The sequence below is a fragment of the Colossoma macropomum genome, unplaced genomic scaffold (genome assembly GCF_904425465.1).
Source record: "Colossoma macropomum unplaced genomic scaffold, Colossoma_macropomum, whole genome shotgun sequence".
Classification (NCBI taxonomy): domain Eukaryota; kingdom Metazoa; phylum Chordata; class Actinopteri; order Characiformes; family Serrasalmidae; genus Colossoma; species Colossoma macropomum.
In genome coordinates, this window is record NW_023494795.1 from 10,235,506 (window position 1) to 10,256,446 (window position 20,941).

Sequence of the window (20,941 nt, forward strand, 5' to 3'; positions counted from 1 at the left end):
CTGTCTGTCTGTATGTTTCTCTTTCTGTATCTCTCTATCTGTCTGTCTATCTGACTCTCTTTCTGTCTCTCTCTGTCTTATTGACTGTCTCTCTCTCTGTATGTTTCTCTCTCTGTACCTATGTCTGTATCTCTCTTTTTATGTCTGTCTGTCTATCTGACTGGCTGTCTGACTGACTCTCTAACTCTCTATATAACCGTCTCTCTCTCTCTGTCTATCTGACAGTCTTTCTGTCTCTGTCTATCTGACTGTCTCTCTTTCTGTCTGTCTATCTGACTGTCTTTCTGTCTCTGTCTATCTGTCTGTCTATCTGACTGTCTGGCTGTCTGACTGACTCTCTAACTCTCTCTCTGTCTATCTGACTGTCTCTCTTTCTGTCTGTCTATCTGACTGCCTGACTGACTCTCCCTTTGTCTATCTGATTGTCTTTCTGTCTCTGTCTATCTGACTGTCTCTCTCTTTGTCTCTGTTTGACTGTCTCTCTTTCTGTCTGTCTTGCGCTCTGTCTATCTATCCGACTGTCTGTCTGTCTGTCTCTCTCTCTCTCTCTCTGTGTGTGTCTCTCACTCACTGCTGCGGCCGAAATCCGAGCTCATCATGGCGACCGACACACACACGCCGTCAGAGTGGTGTGTGTGTGTGTGTGTGTGTGTGTGTGTGTGTGTTGCAGTGTGAATGAGAGCTGCGGTCTGTGATGGAGGATCTTTTCATTCATCGAGAAACGATACTGTTCATCCACGAAACGCACGAGAGTCATTTTAACTGTTCTGACTGAGTGAAAACTCTCTGACCGGAAACACATGAGGATAAATGTGGACAATAAATCCTGAGCTTTTTAAATTCAGCAACAGAAAAACTTCTGGACTGGTTACCGTACAGTGAGGCAGCCCCGCCCACACCGCGCCGAGGCTGAGATACAGAGATATTACAGTGACTCAAGCCACAAATATCACTGATCACTGCGGGTCACTGTCCTCTACTAAAATCACAGCAGCGTTCAAACGTTTCAGCCTTTTCAATAAAAAATGTTGACATCTGATTCTGTTGTGATGAAGTTATCAAGGATTTACTGTAAACAGGCGGTTGAAATATTGCTGAAACACGTGCTGGTGTCTAGTTTCTAGTACTGCAGTGAACGCTGTAGAGATCATTGAATAAAATAACAATTATTAACATGACGAGTGATTCCGAAAGCAAAACTAATACCGGTTTATATGTTTAAGACTGAATAAAGCAGTAAATCGTCGGCAGCTGTGCAGACAGTTCTGTTAATTGAATGATAACCGTGTAATGATCTCTAATAGAAAACTACGCTGTTGAAAGGTTGCAAGTTTTTTGAAGATCGAGCGCCCTCTGGTGTTTAGAGTCACACAGTGCACTTAAACAGTAACCTCGGATTACCGGGCCCTTACAAAAACTCTTACTAATGTTTTTAATTTTATAAGCTAAACTGCTCAGTCAAAGCTGGTCTATATATATATATATATATATATATATATATATATATATATATATATATATATATATATATATATATACAGAGAGAGAGAGAGAGAGAGAGAGATACAATTACAGACTGTAGTCCATCTGTTTCTCTGCATACTTTGTTAGCCCCCTTTGACCCTCTTCTTCAATGGCCAGGACCCCCGCAGAGCACAATGATGTGGTGGTGGTGTGTTAGTGTGTGTTGTGCTGGTATGAGTGGATCAGACACAGCAGTGCTGCTGGAGTTTTTAACAGAGTCAGTGTCACTTCTGGACTGAGAATTGACCAGCCAAACACATCCCGCCAACAGCGTCCTGTGATCTGAAGGATGAAGGACTAGAGGATGACCAACACAAACTGTGCAGCAACAGATGAGCTATCGTCTCTGACTTTACATCTACAAGGTGGACTGACAAGGTAGGAGTGTCTAATAGAATGGACAGTGAGTGGACACAGTGTTTAAAAACTCCAGCAGCACTGCTGTGCCTGATCCACTCGCACCAGCACAACACACATTAACACGCCACCACCACCACCACGTCAGTGTCACGTCAGGGCTGAGAATGACCCGCCACCCAAATAGTACCTGCTCTTTGGGGGTCCTGACCATTGAAGAAGAGGGTAAAAGGGGGCTAACAGAGTACACAGAGAAACAGATGGACTATAATTGAGGATACATAACTATATAACTAGATGTATAACTATAATTGTCTCTAACTGTAGAACTACAAAGTGCTCCTTTATGGTCAGGGGAGCTGATAAAATGGACAGAGTATTAAAAGGTTATGAATATTATAAATATTATGTTTGAAAAAAAATACCACACTATGTGACAAAAAGCCTAGAACAGGGGTCGCAACCCAAATGTTAAGAAGAGCCATTTTGTCAGGTTTCAACAAAATTCTAACCAACTTGGGAGCCACAACGTTTCATGTCTATTTTATTGAAGTACTGTTTCACCATCTTGGCTGTAAATATGTCTCAGTAGATGCTAATGTCGTAGTACAGGCTAAAAAAATCCGCAAAAGCAGAAGAGTTTCTTGTAAAACGTCTCTTAATGTTCAACTTTTTACGAGGCTTAAGTCAGCTTCACATTCGCCAGCTTCTTGTTCGAATTTCCCCGTTCCACCTTAAACGGTGCCTGAGGCGCCAGAACGTAGCTAACTATGTAGCGCACTGTTGCACCATTTAAGGTGGAACGGAAAAATTCGAATGATTCTTCAGTGTTTGACAGTTTCTCGTTGCAGATTAAACGTATTAGGAAACCAGCTGGAGTGATTATAAATGCAAATAAGTCCATTTGTTTCCAAATTATCGAGTTTCGTCTTAAATCTTTCTCTTTGCCGTTTTGTTAGCTATTAGCTAACTCGGCGAGGCTTTTTCTGCGTTGCTATGGTGACCAGCAGTCTGCGCGCCAACCTTCAGGGTTAAAGAGTGAATTAGCAGTTAACTCCAGCTTTTAAGACCATTTATTGCTAAAACTGTGTTGTGTGCTTTATTTTACTGCAAAGGAGGATTATTTTGTTTTTAATTCAGAATCTAATTCTGCTGTTGAGCCTTAACTGGGCAGTAAAAGAGCCCCGTGCTGCCGACCCCTGGGCTGGAAGAAAGCCCCCACAACAAGGCTCTCCGCCCACAGATGGTCATATTCAGAGGCTCAGGGCTCTGAGCTCTGGTTCAGCTCATATCTACCTCAAATGAACCCCGTTAAATAGCCCTGATCTGGCGAGTGCCACACCACGACTAATAAGGTGCTAATTATGTCTTTCATGTCAAAACATACGTCAGATAAAAGCCCAACAGGAAGTTAGCGTTCAGTTAGTAATCCGCCTGTTCTGAAAATATCCTGCAGAGAGCTGAACGTGTCAGCAAAAATACCATTTGTTTGCTTATCAGTGTTTCTGTTGGAGAAAGAAAGCCCACGCGTTCATATTTCGCCTGGCTGTTTTCCCCGTTAGTTCTGTCCAGAAGAGGCGGTTGGAGCTTATATAGGAGGAGGAGGAGGTTTCCTCCGCTATAGCTAGGTGTTAATTAGCACGTGTTTTGTGGATTGGCGATTCTCTCAGGCCTTTGATTAAGGACTATGGCATCCGCGAGAATTAGAAGTTCCTCTGTACTGACCAAAGGGGCTCTACATAATTGACAAGGGAAGGGGAGAAGACTGACACATATCACACAAGACTTCAACCCTCTAATTTACTGCATGCAGTGTGCTGAGTGTGTATTGTACAGAACAGACAGGAGGGAACAAACAGGCCAAGCCAATAGGAGCAACAGGATCTACAGTGAACATGGCTTTATTGTCAGAATCCAATACAAATTCACTGTAAACGTAAAATGACCAGCCTAAAGTCATTCAAAGTAAACAAATTACACATATAATGCCACATGAAGTCAGTTAATGTATTTATATGTTCACTACAGGACATACGCTGGGGTTTGTTGATGGTTAGACTTACAGACTACAGTAGGGGTTTCAAACATGAGTTACTTTTCATTTGCGTTTATATTTGCACTTAGTTTTGATATTTGCATTAAAAAAGGAATAGTTTTATCTACTAGAATATATATATTGGGAATACAGCCGTAAAGAATGTCCTCACTTGGCCTTATAGGTCATTTCCCTTTAATGTATGCACCTGTAACACTACTGCTTCTTACTATACCTAGAAGTCTAATAAAATTCAGTTGAAATGATATGCAAATCATATTATGTTTGTGTTAAAGCCTTTCTGAATAAGGGCCTCCTGAAATAACCCTGTCCATAAAAACAGTGCTGTTTGACATAAAAAAGGATTTCATTAAATGGGTTCCATGTAATTCACACTTTTGTATGACAAATGTATATATATATATATATATATATATATGTGCGTGTGTGTGTGTATATATATATATATATATATATATATATATATATATATATATATATATATATATATATATATATATGTATATATATATATAAGTAGTAAAATAAGTCCATTAAAAAGTGTGAAGGTTGTGTGTGGTATGAAAATAAAGTCTGCCACAAAGCCTGTATGACAACACTTGTGTAGAGTCAGCTGTGGGTCTTGCGTCTATATTTGCGTTCCATTCATTTCTCTTCAGCTCCCAGGAAAAGTCATCTGCTTTTCCTGTGAGCTCCCTCGGTCTGTCTGACATCTTAGAGCAAATAGAGGGGCCAATACACAAACTCAGACAGTGGCCTCTCAGTGCCACTAGCCCCTCTTCTTACGTTTGTGTGACCAAACAAGGCATGGCAAATTTGGCAATGGAATCAGATGATCACCAACCTGTGAAGAGCTCCCCAATCCACATCCGCTCGGCCTGCCTGGATTAACTGTCTGTTTGGCTAATAATTTTAATCTGGGGATGTAGGAGCAGGGGTGGTAGTCTTGGAATAAACATCCGATTGCCCCCCCCCTTCCCCCAAAGACTCATCCGATGACGATGGGGCCTACGGTTAAAGCTGATCAGCAGAATGGCTGTCAGACATATAAGCCATCTCGGGCTACGCTGATAGACTCAGGCCAGACTAGGAATGTTTTACAGTGTCCGGGGGAATGTACACACGAGGAACAAGGGCAGTACAGCAGCACACATGCAGGCCGGGTGAGAGAGTACGTCCCAGGTTCACTCTGACTGGAGGCCTATCAACAAACGGGGGCTGTAAGGACACGGGGTGGCAGTGATGTTTAGATTCATCATACAAAAGTGAATTCCATGGAACCCAATCGATGAAATCCTTTTCATGACACACAACACTATGATTTTATTATGGACAGGGTTATTTCAGACGGTCCTACTTCAGAAAGGCTTTGATACAAACATAATATGATTTGCATATTATTTCAACAGATTTTTTATTAGACTAGAAGCATAGAAGCAGAGTGTTACAGGTGCATACGTTAAGGGGAAATGAGCTATAAGACCAAGTGTGGATCTTGCAGTAATGTAATATACATTTTTAATCATTTAGTAATAAAATAAACACTATAGTATAACCAATGGACACTCTACTATTACAGTATAATATTATAGTGCACTGCACTTTACTGTTGTGAACTCTGCAGTATACTACAGACACCATAGTAAACACTACATTTACTGTACTATACTGTACTCTACATACTATATATAGACAATACAATATAGACTATAATAATACTATGTATACACTATATGTAAATACCATGCAGTGGTACTTTTTATTATGCTTAATTGTCAGAATCCACTGCAAATTCGCTGTAAATGTCAAATAAATGGCTGAAATTTATAAAAAATACACATAGTGCCTTATTGGAGTTAATTAATGTATTTATATGTTCACTACAGGACGTTTATAGATGATTAGACTTACAGACTACAGTGGGAGATTTCATATGCAATCATATTTGCACTTAGTTTTGATATTTAAAACATATATATATATATATATATATATATATATATATATATAGATGTTTTATACACACAAACACACACACTCACATATATATGTATGTATGTAATGGTTTATGCATATATATTACTGTACTATACTGTACTCTACGTACTATATATACATTATACAATATAGACTATAATAGTACTATATATGCACTATATGTAAATACTATGCTGTGATTTTTTTCAGATAGTTCCCAATGAAAACTACTTGTCAACTGACAAACAAACAAACATACAAAACAAAACAAAACACGTCATTTGTATTTGAATACATTAAATCAATGACAGACAGATTCATAAGTGAACGATTTAGTTTGAAGTTGAGCGTTTTGTCTCCGTGTTTCTGATGAAACGTGGCTTTTCATGTCGCCCCTTTGCTCTGATGTCGCCCCCCCAACCCCCCCTCCCAGTGCCAATGTGCGAACGGCCCGGGGGTTGGGGGGATATAAGCGCGGGGCTCCCTGTCAAAGCCACAGCATTTCACACTCTGAACTGGACAACTGCAGATCTCCACCAGCTTCTGCAGCCTCAGGACTTCTTCAGCTTCAGAGCTCCTTACAATTTGGAGTCCCTCCAGCTGTGGACCCTCTGCGGATCTTCTCCAATTTTAGACCTTCCCAGCTTCTCCAGCTTTCTTCCAGCGCTCAGGGCTCGAGCTCCAATGGCCCCGTGCCTTGTTCTGTGCGCGCTCCTGCTCGCGGTGGCTGAGGGCTTTACCCATGAAGACATGAAGGGCGTCATGCTGAAGCAGCTGGGACTCAGCGAAGTGCCGAGGATCCACAAGCGGGACGTGGAGAACCTCGTGGTCCCGGCGCACATCAAGACCAAATACCTGAACCTGCTGAAGGTCCACAACAAGAGGCGGCGCCGCTCCCTGCCCAGTCTGGCGGGCATTCTGAGGGGCATCCCCGGCAATGCAGGTACAGCTCGCTTTCTGCTTGACCATCAGCTGGACCTGTCAGTCCGAGCGCAAACCGTCGACCTCCGGTTAAATGCAGATGTGTAATATTGCCTTTCTTTCGTTTTTTCAGATATTTCAGGAGAGTTCGTGTACTCGGACACGACGCGGCAGCGGGTGGTCTTCGAGATGGACTCGAGGATTCCGGAGAACAGCGAGGTGACCATGGCTGAGCTGAAGCTCTACAAGAAAGCGCCGCACAAGCGCTCCATGCCCGTGAGGAAGGGCCAGCGGCCAGTCAACAACGCGCGGGTCAGCATCTACTGGGTGGAGGTGCTGGAGAGCGGCGGGAACAGGACCTCTCTGGTGGACTCCAGGTAAGGGCCGAGGCCGCACGCACTGTTTCCTCTGTATGGTTCACACCAGCGGGAGCGCTAACGGTCCCCATCGACTCCTTCTCAGGTTGATTCCCATTCACGAGACCGGCTGGAAGAGCTTTGATGTGACCCAGGCGGTGCATTATTGGTCCAAGAGTCAGCAGAAGACCCCCATGCACCTGGAGGTGTGGATCGAGGGTGAGAGGCCGGGCAGCTACGCGGCTGAGATGGCCAAAAGTGTCCAGTTCACTGGTCAGGACCCGAGCGATAACACTCTGGGCAAACCAGAGCTGGTCCTCTACACACTGAACCTGGAAGAGTATGGGTGAGTGGGATTTACTGAAGTTTTATATATATATAGAAATTGAATTATATAAAATATAATTTAATATTAGATAAAAAAATTATTATACATAATTTTTTCATGTAATTGAATACAAAATTCAATTATATTGAATATAATTCATATAATAAATATTATATTATTATATTTTGTTGTTAAAGCAAATAATTAAAAATCAATTATTAAAATATTAAGAATTATTTAATAAATAAAGTACATTTTTCAGTGTTGTGTAACTATAATAATCATAATAATAACAATAATGATAATAATCATATATGTGTTATTTATTTAATATCTTGTTATTATCATGTTAATCTGAATCTCTCTCTCTCTCTCTCTCCAGCTCTAATGGGGACTGTGCGGGGGGCAGCGCTGGGGGTCGCTGCTGCAGGGAGGAGTACTTCATCAACTTCCGCGCGCTCACCTGGACCCAGTACTGGATCATCGAGCCGGCGGGCTATCAGGCGTTCCGCTGCGGGGGGCGCTGCCGGCAGCCCGAGCGGAGCTACGGCTACGGAGAGCGGAGGTGCGCCGTGGCCGAGAGCGCCCCGCTGCCCATGATGTACCTGGTGAAGAAGGGAGACTACACCGAGATAGAGGTGGCCGAGTTCCCCAACATGATCGTGGAGAAGTGCGGCTGCGCAGTGGACAACATCTCGGTGGTGTGAGGAGCCAGTATGAACTGATGATAACGCGCAGTACTTACAGCCGACAGCCGGCGGACCATCTCGAGCACTTTTTGTATTTAGTGTGTAAATATCGTTGTGATTAAACGTGACGTTCGTGTGCGCGCGTGACGTCACGCCCCATCGTCAGAGTTGTACATATCTCGGGATTTCCCGTGTATTTTCACTACGTTAAGTATGAAGTAAAGTATTTTCACTCAGATGTGCGCTGTGGTTTTTCTGAGCTCAGTTTTTTGGGTATTCCAGTGTTTGCAGGCCATTCAGACACACAGACTTCAGCACACAGAGACACTGGAGCCGTGTTTGCTCTGTTTTACATACACGAGACCACCAACCACCGCACGCAGCCCCGTTAGTGGTCTGTGAGCCGCACACACTCACCCATTACCCCCCTTCGCAAAGCGGAATGGGGACGATTTGAAATGGAAATGGTCTTCAGCTTCCTTAGCCACTTAACACCGAGGGTCACTCCTTTAACCGGGCCTAAAACTAGACTTTTAACACGTCGTTTGTCATGTTATGCGGCGTTCAGTAGCGCAGGGTTAACGTTACATCCATAGATATACATAGCTGGATGCCGCGTCGCCTGTTGTTCTCTATCTGAGGCGATACGTCTGCGCGTCCGCCATGTTGGAGCGGTCAAGATCCGCTTGTGAACAAATTCACTTGTACTGCGAGATGAAGAGTCTCAGGATTAAATCAGCCACAGCTTCCTTACTACTCAACCGATTTTCACCAAATTTGTTTTTTTTTTATAATCCTCAGACACAGATTAATCTAGATGGCACGGGCTGCTCTCGGTAGCTTTTAATTAATTAATAAGTGATCGTGCTAATTAGCTGTCCGGACCAGCAGGAAAGTATTCAGTCTGCACCTGACGTTAAAAACCGAGTTTAATGCTCTGGTAGAAACACAATCAGCAAATCCATCAATGTGTGAATCACTTCTAATCGTAATACACATAAAAATAAAGTAAACCCCCCCCAAAACACAGTAAGAAGGACGAAGCTGAAGTTGGCTTCCTATTCGCCAGATTCATGTTCGAGTTTTCCCGTTCCACCTTAAATGGTGCAGAAGTCACTTTCTGGTGCCCGAAGCTGCACCATTTAAGGTGGAATGAGAAAATTCGAGCAAGAACCTGGCAAATAAGAAGCTGACTAAGAAGGTGTGTAAGAAGGTGCTAAAGTTAATCTATTATTAAATAAACTATTATTATTGAGCTACTACATCAAGTGAATAGACTATTAAATTAAATAAGCTTAATATAAAACCAGAGGAAAAACAATCACACCAACAGGTTCTTTGTGCATCACCAAACACACGGCCATATCTACACATAAACATCACACAAACATTACGTATCACACAGTCATGAGTGTGGATCACTGCGTTCCCTCCGTTATATAATCCTATCCCACTTTCTGAGTGTGATATTCTTGAAATAGTGTAATTTTGGACAGTATTTTTCTTAAACTGCCGCTCTGTAATGGTACTGAATGCAGTCCAGCAGCGATGTTGACCGCCCTAAAATGGAACTCACCATCTATGAGCTAACAAACATAATCAAGCTAGCATTAGTGTTACTCTTACTTCAGTCACTTAACATAAATATAAAGAAACCAACAACTACATCTTTCTTTAGCAAAAAAGGGACGCCAAGTACCCCTTTAACCAGGAAAAAGAAGCCAAACTGAGGTATCTAGACAGGTAGCTAGCTAGATTCCTTGCTATCTTTAGCTTTTAGCTTGTTGTCCTCATTTGACAAGTCAGTTCTTTCAGTAATCCACTTTCTCCATTATAATGACTGGAGGACTATATTAATACCGTTAGCTATCTGATTTTATTCTGTATGTGCAAAAAACCCAAACATTTAAAAACAGCCTGTCCCCAAAATCCACCTCACAGCAGCTGTAGTGTTTTCAGTAGTGATGGGGAGTCGATTCCAAAAGAGTCGGTTCTTTGACTCCAGCACTTCTGGAAAACTTCGTCGAAATGCTTGGAGTCGACTCTTTAACTCAGTGTTTCTTCGTTGTAATAGGCCCAAGGTAATTTGCTGAAACGTTAGTAATATCTGTCAATGCTACCGATATTACTTGGAATAATTTAATATCTCCTGTATGCCTTTATCACCGGCTCTGGAGTCGACTCCATCGATTCCAGCTGCAGGAGTCGAGTCCGAGTCGACTCCAGAAATCCCAGAGTCGTGAATCGCTAGTTTTCAGTTGTTCCTGCCACCTTCAAGATACACAATCAGAAGATTCTCCTGGTCTTTAATCCAGAACATCTCACTCTGGAGGCTGCAACAGCAACACTGTAGGATACATGTAAGTCTGACTGCTGAGAAGCAGAGATGGTCACTTTTTTTTTTTTAGTTTTGGCCATTTGTCTTTATAACAGACAACACTGTTTTATGTATTCTCCAAAAGAGCCCAACATAAAATTATAAAAGAGTAACTCAAATGGTTGCATGAGTGGTAGAGCAAGAAAAGCCAACACAAATGGGAAACATTTCAGAGGTTTATTACAGTCTCAAATGCCAGAAGCATCGGTGCATTATCAAACCGTGACAGTCATCATTGCTGAAAAAAACAATAAATACCACAATACAAAACGTTATAAATAAAACCGTCATAAAGCCGCAATAACTTGCTATCATTCCGTTCCAGCAGTTTGTGAACACTAACGGTTATAATCACTATTATTCTCAACTAGGTCATGCTATTCATGTGTACATTAGGACAGTCTGTCTTATGTATATTAGGGACAGCAACAAAAAGTAATCGGACAAAAGATTATAAACAGGCCTATAGGCTGCAGTTAGGCTTATTTAAGGTAAACTAAAACAGGACAACAAAAGAACCAAGTCCTCATATGGAAGTGTGGAAAGAAGAAGTCAATAGCTGCCAAGATATTGGTGGTTAGTTGCCACCACAGAAGAAGTGCAGCCACTCTGTGCCAAACATTTCCTAAATACAAAGGTACAGGGCTTGTAACTGACCGCTTGGCAGTGGCTGGCTGACTGTCTTCAGATTTTTTTTATGAGTGAAAGTAACATTTCTTGAAGCACCAGGTTGCAAAAGAAACTGTTGGTAGGAATCTGACAGTAATGCAAATATAAGGTAATTATTTACAGGCCAATTTTAAGTATCATTACAAGATAAGCAGATACGCAGAAGACTATGACTCTCTCTTTAATCATGCGTAGTTTTGCCCTTTCTAAACCCCTGACAACAGGGGAAGTGTCAAAAATGACAAATGCAATATGCCACGCTTGTATTCTGTATTCTGTAAAAAAAACAGAAAACACACTGGAGTTTCTCAGAGTATTAACCAGCACCAGTGGTGGAGTTTGGTGTGTCAATAGTAATTAAAAAGGTGTTTTCTTCAGGTCGGCTTCACCCGTCATAATTTTATTAAATAAAGATATATTCACAATACACCCCAAAAAACACATTTATAGACACTCACTCAAGGTTCACACTACTTTAAGTATGTAAATTGTCTAGGAATGTTAACTACCTACTAAAATTATAAAATATTGTTTAAAAAGTTTGTGGTTGTGCCTGAAAAGTCACCTTGAAACTGCTGGTAAAGCAGCACTGAAAGATCAGTCTGTAAATAAGACAACGGTTTGGGTTGGAGTATGAAAACTATGACAGCAGTCAAAACGACTGTGCCTAAATACGCTGCATTTTGTAAAAAGATTCATTTTATGACTTCAACATAAAACTCAGCTTTAAATACCAGCCTGAGGTTAAGTGTAAATTATTTTAATGTATAATGTTCAAAAACCAAAGGGGTGTAAAATACTTGACTGTTACAAGAATAACTGGATGATGGCCAGTGCAGGGGACCATGAATACTATGGGAAGAATGACAACACTGATTTCCCTGGGAAGTGCTACACAGAGGGAAGACCATTACTGAGCAGACTCTTCGTGAAATTAAGAGAAATCTAGTTGACTTTCTCAAAGGCTCTTTAGCACCTTTGATGTGGACTATAGGTCTCAATCAAAAAGCAATACAAAAGTTGTACAAAAGCAAATAACCCATTTATTGTAAACCTATGGAGTTTGACTATTACATACTGGACTGAAATACACAAAATGAGAAGTTTGGAAAAAAGAGAAAAGTGGACAGTAACAATGATCACACCTTCATTTAAACTATGAAAGGGCCTTTTCTGCTGCTAAATTATCACAATTCCTATCAATAGCTTCTAAAAGAATATGCTGTTGATCTGCAAGATTCTTAAATGGTACGATTCTTAGACAAAAACTTGCAAAATAATAATTTACATTTAGTAAAAATGACATTGTACAGAATAAAACGCACAACCCTGAAATTCAAAAGCATCCCAACACGGAGCCGAAGCTGTGGATCTTGATATAACATATCAAAGTGGGATCTAAAATGAAAAAGGACAAAAAAAAAAAAATTTAAAATAAAAACTAAGAAAATTAAATTTACAAAAACGTGGAAAAGTGAATCCGTTGTGAATATGGGATATCCCAGGATCTCGGGATGTGGAATGTTTGTCTGTTCATAATAACTTCTTATTTAAAATGCAATTTTACTTCCTTTTTTTAAAAAGAGGGTAAAAGTGGACGTAGGTGGGTCAGTGGTTGCAGGAGGGAGTTCTCCTTGAGCCACCAGTCTTTAATGCAAAAGCCCACTTAGTAATATCCTGGATGGTACTGCTGACTCCATGGCTTCTGGTTCCAGAACTAAGGGGTCAAAAACAGGGTCTGGTCAGTCAAAAGAAGGCCTCACAATCAGTTATCAATTAGTGCTTAACATGAGGCCTGCTTTGTGTTATCAACTTGCTGGTCTTGCAGTTCCCTTACTTAGGGGAGCCATCCACTTATGATCGCTTAAATCATGTATCTTATATTTCATTATAAATGTTATTTTATAATTACTCAATTAGTTTTATTATAGCAGTAAAGACAAAATATTCCATGATTATATTACTGCATAATATCGACTCACCCCTTGCTGCCAGCTCTGGTTGAAAGCCTGGGCTTTGTTCATGCCAAAGCTGCCATTTCTGTTGCCAAATCCACCACGACTCTGCTGGGCTCCTCCCCTCCCACGGAATTTCTACAGACACCAATTGAAGCAACAGAGTAGGTTATTTTCAGGCCAACCCGAACAGAAGCATCAGGTTACTTGGGTGTGTTAGTCAAACGCACCTGGTTGAAGTTGCCCCTGCTGGGCCCACCTCCTTGTCCGCCACCACGGGACATGTTGCCTCTGTGCATGGGCCTACCGCGGTTCATGCCTCCACCTCTGTGCGCCATGCTGCCCATCCCACCCCTTGCAGGAGCTCCCCTAGGGGCCATGTGCCTGTTAGGCATGCCACCAGCACCACCGCGGCTGAAGTTGCCACGGCTTGGGAAGCCTCCTCGGAAGGCAGGAGGCGGAAGAGCACCTCTTGGTGGTCGACTGAAACCTCCACGAGGTCCAGGCACTAGTAGGAAAAGAAAACATGTTCAGCTTCTAAACCATTTCATCAGTAAAGTGGATACTTAACCCTCCTACTGGAGGTCAAAGTGCAACATGTTTACACTTTTTCCTACTAAAAATAGAATAAGCATCCTTACGTCCTCTGAAGTTTCCTCGATTCGGGAAACCTCCCCTGCCTCCTCGTGGGCCTGGGCCACCACCTCGGCTGAACTGATTCTTGCCTCCTCGTTTGCGGGGGAGCCCTCCTTTCTTGGGCGTGCCCTGATTGGGCTTCTTTTCTGGGGGCAGTGCGCTCTTGCTCTCCTCCTTGTACTGTTCCAAGACCTTGGTGGCCTCCTCTTTCTGCAGCTCCACATAGGTGACCTCAGTGAAGCAGTCACCCACTTCTGGCAATGTATATATGCCTGCAGAAGAAAGTTATCAAATGAAATACTTTCACCAAAGCAAAACTTCATGCCCGTTTCCTTCAGGGGTAGTGCTCATTAAGCACTGTAGACTGTAATCTAGGTCACACAAGAGGGACTAAATCTTGAACTGCAATACTTAATGAAGGCCCTAAACTCTTAATTCTCTTTGTAGAAGAAACACCAAACGTTACTAAAGTGGTTCTGCTGAACTGGTATTTGATCCGCAGCCTCACCTTTCATCTTCAGCACAGCATGCTCAGGGACGTCTTTGCCATCGGTTTCAGCTTTTTTCTGAGTCCTCTCCTTGTATGCCTCATCTGTGGGCAAGACCACCACAGCCTTACGCTGGAAGCCAGCAAAAAGGCACATCTTCCTTCTCTGGGCTGCAGCAGAGACGTTGGTCTTGCAGGAGGAAGAACAAAAAAAAAGCAGGAGAGTGAACTTTGAGGTTGAAGGTTATGGCAACACATTCAAGGTAACAGAGTTTCTGTGCCTTGCACACAGGTCGGCAGCCACGAACCCATCCCTACCTGATCCAAGATGTAGTTTCTCTTTTTGCGGGCTGCAATCTCTATGAACTTTCCAAGGAACAGAGGGGCACTCTGGGAGATGGCGCTGAGTTTTGTTGTGTCTTTGTTCTGGCGCTTCAAACTGTTAATCTGTAAATGTAAATAGGTTTACAGCTGTTAACTTCATAAATGCAAAAGTGTCATGTACATAACCACTGAAACCTATTTATAAAATCATAAATGCCAGCACAGACAATTTTAGAGTTGAAACATACTCCATGATATATATATATATATATATATATATATATATATACACATACACACACACACACACACACACACACACACACACACACACACATAAATAAATAAATAAATATATATATATATATATATATATATATATATATATAAAAATCACCACTCACCATCATCTTCTCCACAATGGTGTCAGTTCCCAGGACATTGTATTTTCCAGGATTCTCCTCAATGTGCTTCATCACCCATGTGGTCTTCCCTGACCCAGGGAGGCCAACCATGACAATCACCTACACATACAGATTTTAAAGAGGTTTTCATTGAGGCACTACGATTTTAACCTCTTTATTAATGGACTTGACTAACTTTGACCATTATCAAAAACATGACTACCTTTACACGACTACAGAGCACAAGTTACCTCGCAGTCTTTCTTGGACTCAGGCCCCTTCGGTCCTCGCACACGCTGGTCCACAGGGATTTGCTGGAGTAAGGTGAAACCCTCTGGCTGGGGGAAATGTGGCACCTCCTTCTGGCCAAAGTTAAACTCTACAGCACAATTGTGGCAGAGAACATGGGGGAAGAGAGCTCGCCCAGCCAATGCTTCCTTACTGGCCTTGAATGCCACACCAAGGTCCTTTCCGTTCTTGGAGTAAGAAATTTCAACTTCATCCCCATCAAAATTCTAGAAATAAATGAGAATATTAATTATATGATTTAGAAGTAAAATAAATTGTTACTCCTTGTGAATGCAGGGTACAGTTCTTACAATAAAGCAGCCAATGACATCATTCTCATCAAAGGTCTCTCCATAATCTTCAGTCACGCAATTAGCCGTCTTCTTTCCTTTGAGCGCAAAGGCATAGGAATGCTCCTCCTCACCTAAAAAGAGCCATCATAGGTACATGTTTCACCAAGATGTCAGTCTTAATAGAGCTGGTTTGACCAAGTAATATAATTCTCCAAACATCATACCCCTTGAAGATTACTAGAAAGTCTTGTAGACTCAATTATGCCAGTTTATTTTTGTCAGTTCAGCTTAAAATGTCATGGCAAGATACCAAAAATGTCAAACAGAATCATTCTAATATTGGCACACTAAAAGATACACAAACACTAAACAGCATAGCATTAAATGTGGCACTCCTTCATTTGAGGTCACCTGTACCAGTAAACCCGCTGAAATTGGATTTTATAAGTTTTTTAAGCTGACAAATCCTGAGTCCTTAAAAAAAATTGCACTGTTAAATTGTTTAAAATGTAGTGAAGTCAGATCCACTCCCATCCTTTCGTTCCAGAAAAGCATATAGTCACTATAATCTCAAAACATCAGCATTCAGCATACTTACCCAGCAGCAGACTGCTGTTAGCCAGAGACCAGCCAATCTGAACATCATGAACATCCATGCTCTTGCTCTTTACATGCTTCACTGGGATCTTCTCAATGACCTACAAGTTCCAGGATATTTTACTTCACTTAGTCAACTTATTGAGAACTATCTACAGACAGTTCAAAGAAAAGGATGTTAATGAAAGGATGCAATTCTCACCTTCATTTCAAAGGAGGCTTTACCGTTATTCACACCATAGGAGCCCCGACCACCTGCCCACAGATAGGCAAAGCTCTCCATGGTGAGGGAAGTGGCACTGTAGCGGTCTCGGGACACCTTGAAGTGTAGGTCACAATTGTCTGTGCAAAGACAACAAAAAGGAGTCACACGTGTAAATGTGTTACATGGTCAGTCACCCACACTAGGAGCATTTTATTAGTATTAATTACAATTTCTTACCTATAAAACTTCACGCAAAAAGGGATCATTTTCAAAATTGAGCAAACAAAGAGGAGCGGAGTGGGGGGGAATTGAGAAACACTCACATGGGTCCAGGCAAACCAGGGTGTCATCAAATTCCTCATCTTCTTCCTCCAGAGGTGGCAGGGGAGACTTAGCCCTGAAAGAGGAAATTAAGCCATTAAGCCCAAAGGAGAATCGTTAGCCAGACCCGGCTGGGGTTCTGTGGCACAATACCCATCCAGAGTAGGTACTGCCGTCGTGCCACAGAAGCAATAGAACAGGATGTATTACATGGACATCAGAGGCATGACAAAATGGGTTGGCTTTGCATAGGAACAAGCACATAAAAAGCTTAAAGATTACCATAACTGGTTGTCAGCTGACCCCAACACAAGGATCCTGAAAGAAAGTTTCTGTATTGTTGGTAGAAACTATAATATAAAAATCAAAACCAGCTGATAGAGCTACCATTGGTTTTCAGTCCCACTGAGCTATTAAAGAGGCCCTCCAAGTGTATTTATAACCTCAAGCTGTTCTTTCTGGAAAGGTCAAGACAAGTCAAAGACTTAGAGGACCAGTGCAGAATTTAGGCCACCAAATATTAAAATTAACCTCTTGATTTTTACTTTAAAAAACACATAAATCGAGTCACTGCAGGATCCTGCAAACACTGGGGCACCGTACTTACCCATTCAACAAGTACGAAAGGAAGGGAAAAAAAAAAATCCTATTAAAGAACGACATACAGTCTTACATTCGGTCTCTCTCACACACACACACACACACCAAAATGAAAAGCCATATTGGGACAGACGGAACTTAAAAGAAAAAAAAAAATAAATAAATAAAAATAATAATAACTAACACATTCTTGAAGACAAGGACCTCAGCATACATTCAACATCCTGAGAAGCAAAAAAATAACAGTAAAAAAATTAAATAAAACAAAAAATACAAATAAAAATCCTGCAAGAGAACAACATTTATTCTGATAAGACAAGCTAAATGCAGCATGCAAACAACAAAGGCACGAGTGAACGCTGGAACATTGCCCCAACCACCCCATCCTGCTCAGGATCATTACCAGAAGACAACACCTAAAACGCTCCCCCCACCCAGAACATGCGCTCGGCTACAGGACACGCTGAAGATCTGTACATAACGCCCCTTTCCCCGTCATGAGACATCTGCTACTCTCCTGTTTTCCCTTTGAGCCAAAGGGGCGCTTTCACAGCCATACGCGCGTACAACTGCCAAGAACTGCATGAGGAACAATGACAAGTCATGATTTGAAAATCCAGTCGTTACACATCTAACCAGTTTCTTGATTCTGCAGTTTCTCTTTAAGATTATTAAAAAAGCACTGCAAGGTAAGGGTTTTAAATGAGCCAAGGATGACCCTCAACTGTTTTACACTTTATTACAGAAACATGTGAGGGTATTGTCCTATAGGTAAAGCATTGGCTCTTAAAGCCAATACATATTAAAAGTGGCACTTCAGGGATAATGAAGGCCATTACTCCCATCCTTACCGGCTGTATTTGCTTTCTTCAATAAATTCAAAGTAGGCCCTTCCATGTTCCTCCCGGCGTCTCTTAACACCCTTCTTATTCTTCTGATCAGCACTGATGTCTTTGTCCGCATCTCCTTTGGAAATAAAACAAAGAGTGATGAAATGCTCGGCGTGTTGGACCCTGGCTTTAAGGGTGGTCCCACACGACTAGGAGTTCTCGGACTCCCCCAGGCCCCAGTTACAAGTTGACCACCTCTGATCAGACAGAATATGTACTCACATGATATAAATAATAAGTGCATTCATGCTCTAGGTAGAAGAAACCCAGTCCATTCTGGTAGGAATGAACCAGATGAGAATCTTAACATGACTTTAAATGTGAGCAATGAGGATGAATAGCAGTTTGAATAGAGTTTATCGTACAGTTGGTTCTTGTGCTCAAAGAAATGTTAAATGAACACATTTCAAATACAGTTGGTGAGACGGTAAATAAGTTGACCTACCCGCTAAAAAAGTTAGCAAGTTATTTTTCAACCTTTACAAAATCACAAAACGACACAAAGTCGAGTTATCGTTAGGTTATATGACCTGCCCTTGCACGATAGCAGCAAGCTAACGTAGCTAGCTCCGTTCATGGCGCCAGCCCAGCCTCAAGCTAAGCTACAAGCCTGAAATCAAAAGCGAAACAAGTCCACCTGTGTTTAAAACTAACAGTTATATCACGAGCAATTAACTCGGAAAACTTATAGTACTATAAATGTGTAAAATCAAAACTAGAAATAAAATTAAATCAGCTGAGACTCCACGCAGGCAGCACCGCCCGTACCGAACACAGCAGTCTAGGCTAGCTAACCCGCCGATTGGCCACTTAACCTTACCGAACAAAACCTAATGGAAACACTGCTGGAAGCCCGTTTAACCGACTACTCGTTTTCTTCTGAATTGTAGACACGAACCCAACAGCCTGGTTGCCGTTATCTGAATGCTATCTCAATATCTACCGACTCAAACACAGCAGCCTATTGTTCCGGGCGGACAGCGCTAACTAGCCTAGCATCGCTGCTAGTGGACCCGACCGAACGCAACCGGCTAGCTAGTTAGCTTACTCAGCTAGCATTAGCTACCTAGCTAAAACAATAACGACAGACGGTTGGCGTAAGACATCCTGAACAAAGGGAACGCGGCACAGCTACAAGCGACTTATCTAGCTATGTATAATGTCGGCCAGTACAAAAGACAACTAAACTACACACCGCGAATCGCCAAATTAAGCTCGTCGTCCGATTAGCTAAGCTAGCCTTACAAAACGTCCAACAAGCCGACCGCTAGGTTAGCTTAGCTAACGTTGAGCCTGAAGCTGCAGACTGTAGCGGATGTCCCGAACGGTGCACATGGACATTAACTGCGTTACAGGCGTTAAAGCAGCTCCCGCTGCTGCACTCACCCTCTGTGGGCTGCGATTCTTGCTCACCATCTTCGTCGCCGATTTTCTCCGCGTCTTCGTCGTCGTCTTCTTCGAACGCTTTGTCCATGTCGACCGCGGCGTCCCCATCATCTTCCTCCTCCTCGTCTTCGGCCATTTCGTCGTCCTGGCCGAGCTCGTCGAAGTCGCCCGCTGCGGCGTCGTCTTCATTCGCACCTCCATTTTCCCCCTCGTCGGCATCCATGCTTTCGGCCGCCGCGTCCGCGTCCTCGTCCGCGTCCGCCTCCTCGCCCATGAACTCCTGCTCGAGCTCGCCGCCGTCGCCGTCGCCCTCGGCTCCGTTCTCCTCGGCCTCCTGCTCTCCCCCGGCCTGGGCCTCGGCGTCCAGCGCGGCCTGCAGCCGATCCATCAGCTCGGCCTTCAGCCCCTTGTCTGAAAGCTGGCGCTTTTTCAGCTCGTCCTTGAGCTCGTTCACTTTCAGCTTCTTCACGTTAATCGTACTCATACTTGCAGCCTTAAAAAAACGACACTTATGTAACACTCACGTATATAAAAATGAGGCAGAGCGCTTTCGGATGGCTGTTCTTCAGGACGCGACTCGGAAAGAGCGTCTCGGTTTCACTTCAGCTGCGCCAAAGCCGCGTCGGGTGTGGAGGGCGCTACAGTGATAAAGCCCTCCTGCTCGGAAATGCAGGGGCGGAGCAATGACACCCAAGGTGACATCAGCTCGGCTCGGGGTGTACGTTTACAGGCGGCCGCAGAAACAGGGCATGAGGAAATGATTTAAAATAGTCTGTTCCCAATACACCAGCGAGAACGTATTTACGCATATTTACTCGCACACATATGTGCATTAAAGCGGAATCCCACCAATTTTTCTAAATGTCTGCAAAATTAACTGGTTGATTTGTAGAGAAACCTACTGACTCTGATGTATGTGCAGTGGTGGTGATAGGAACCAGGGGTCCTGATGCACACAAATACAGCCATTTTAGTTAATATCCAAAACCACCAACGTACACAAGTCTTCTGAGGTTGTTCTATGTGATGTTGATGATGGTGAAATAGTGGTAAACCTAAAAAAAATAGTTTATATCCTTACAGTGTAAATATCTTAGCTTTTTATTTATTTATGATTCTTTTTTTATTTTTTTGTGAAGGATAGAGTTTCTATTTTTTCTTATTTTTTTATTTTTAGTATTATATATATTGTCTATATAATAACAAGTTACAAACTGTAAAAACCATGTTAAGTACTTAAAGTTAACTACTCGCTTGTTAATTCTCTTTTTGTTACTTCTTTTCTTTTTCTTGAGTGCCTT

At 42.3% G+C, this 20,941-nt stretch overlaps 2 protein-coding genes across 3 annotated transcripts; one reads left to right on the forward strand and one right to left on the reverse strand.

Moving 5' to 3' along the window:
* The first annotated feature begins 6,319 nt into the window (after positions 1-6,319).
* On the forward strand, positions 6,320-8,226 carry lft1 (lefty1). Its single transcript, XM_036582598.1, has 4 exons — positions 6,320-6,857; positions 6,969-7,212; positions 7,298-7,537; positions 7,902-8,226. The coding sequence occupies exons 1-4, from the start codon at positions 6,320-6,322 to the stop codon at positions 8,224-8,226; spliced, it is 1,347 nt and encodes a 448-aa protein (XP_036438491.1).
* A 2,522-nt stretch (positions 8,227-10,748) lies between these two features.
* On the reverse strand, positions 10,749-20,285 carry hnrnpub (heterogeneous nuclear ribonucleoprotein Ub). Of its 2 annotated transcripts, none has more exons than XM_036581391.1 (14): positions 19,668-20,285; positions 18,216-18,330; positions 16,767-16,840; positions 16,441-16,580; positions 16,240-16,339; positions 15,660-15,772; positions 15,312-15,575; positions 15,061-15,180; positions 14,651-14,779; positions 14,354-14,522; positions 13,851-14,117; positions 13,440-13,717; positions 13,237-13,347; positions 10,749-12,971 (listed from the first exon to the last, which is right to left on the reverse strand). In XM_036581391.1, the coding sequence occupies exons 1-14, from the start codon at positions 20,122-20,124 to the stop codon at positions 12,921-12,923; spliced, it is 2,388 nt and encodes a 795-aa protein (XP_036437284.1). In that variant the 5' UTR covers positions 20,125-20,285; the 3' UTR covers positions 10,749-12,920. The 2 variants fall into 2 exon arrangements, with proteins under 2 accessions (XP_036437284.1, XP_036437283.1); XM_036581390.1 differs by having other exon boundaries at positions 19,641-20,284.
* Positions 20,286-20,941: the final 656 nt, after the last annotated feature.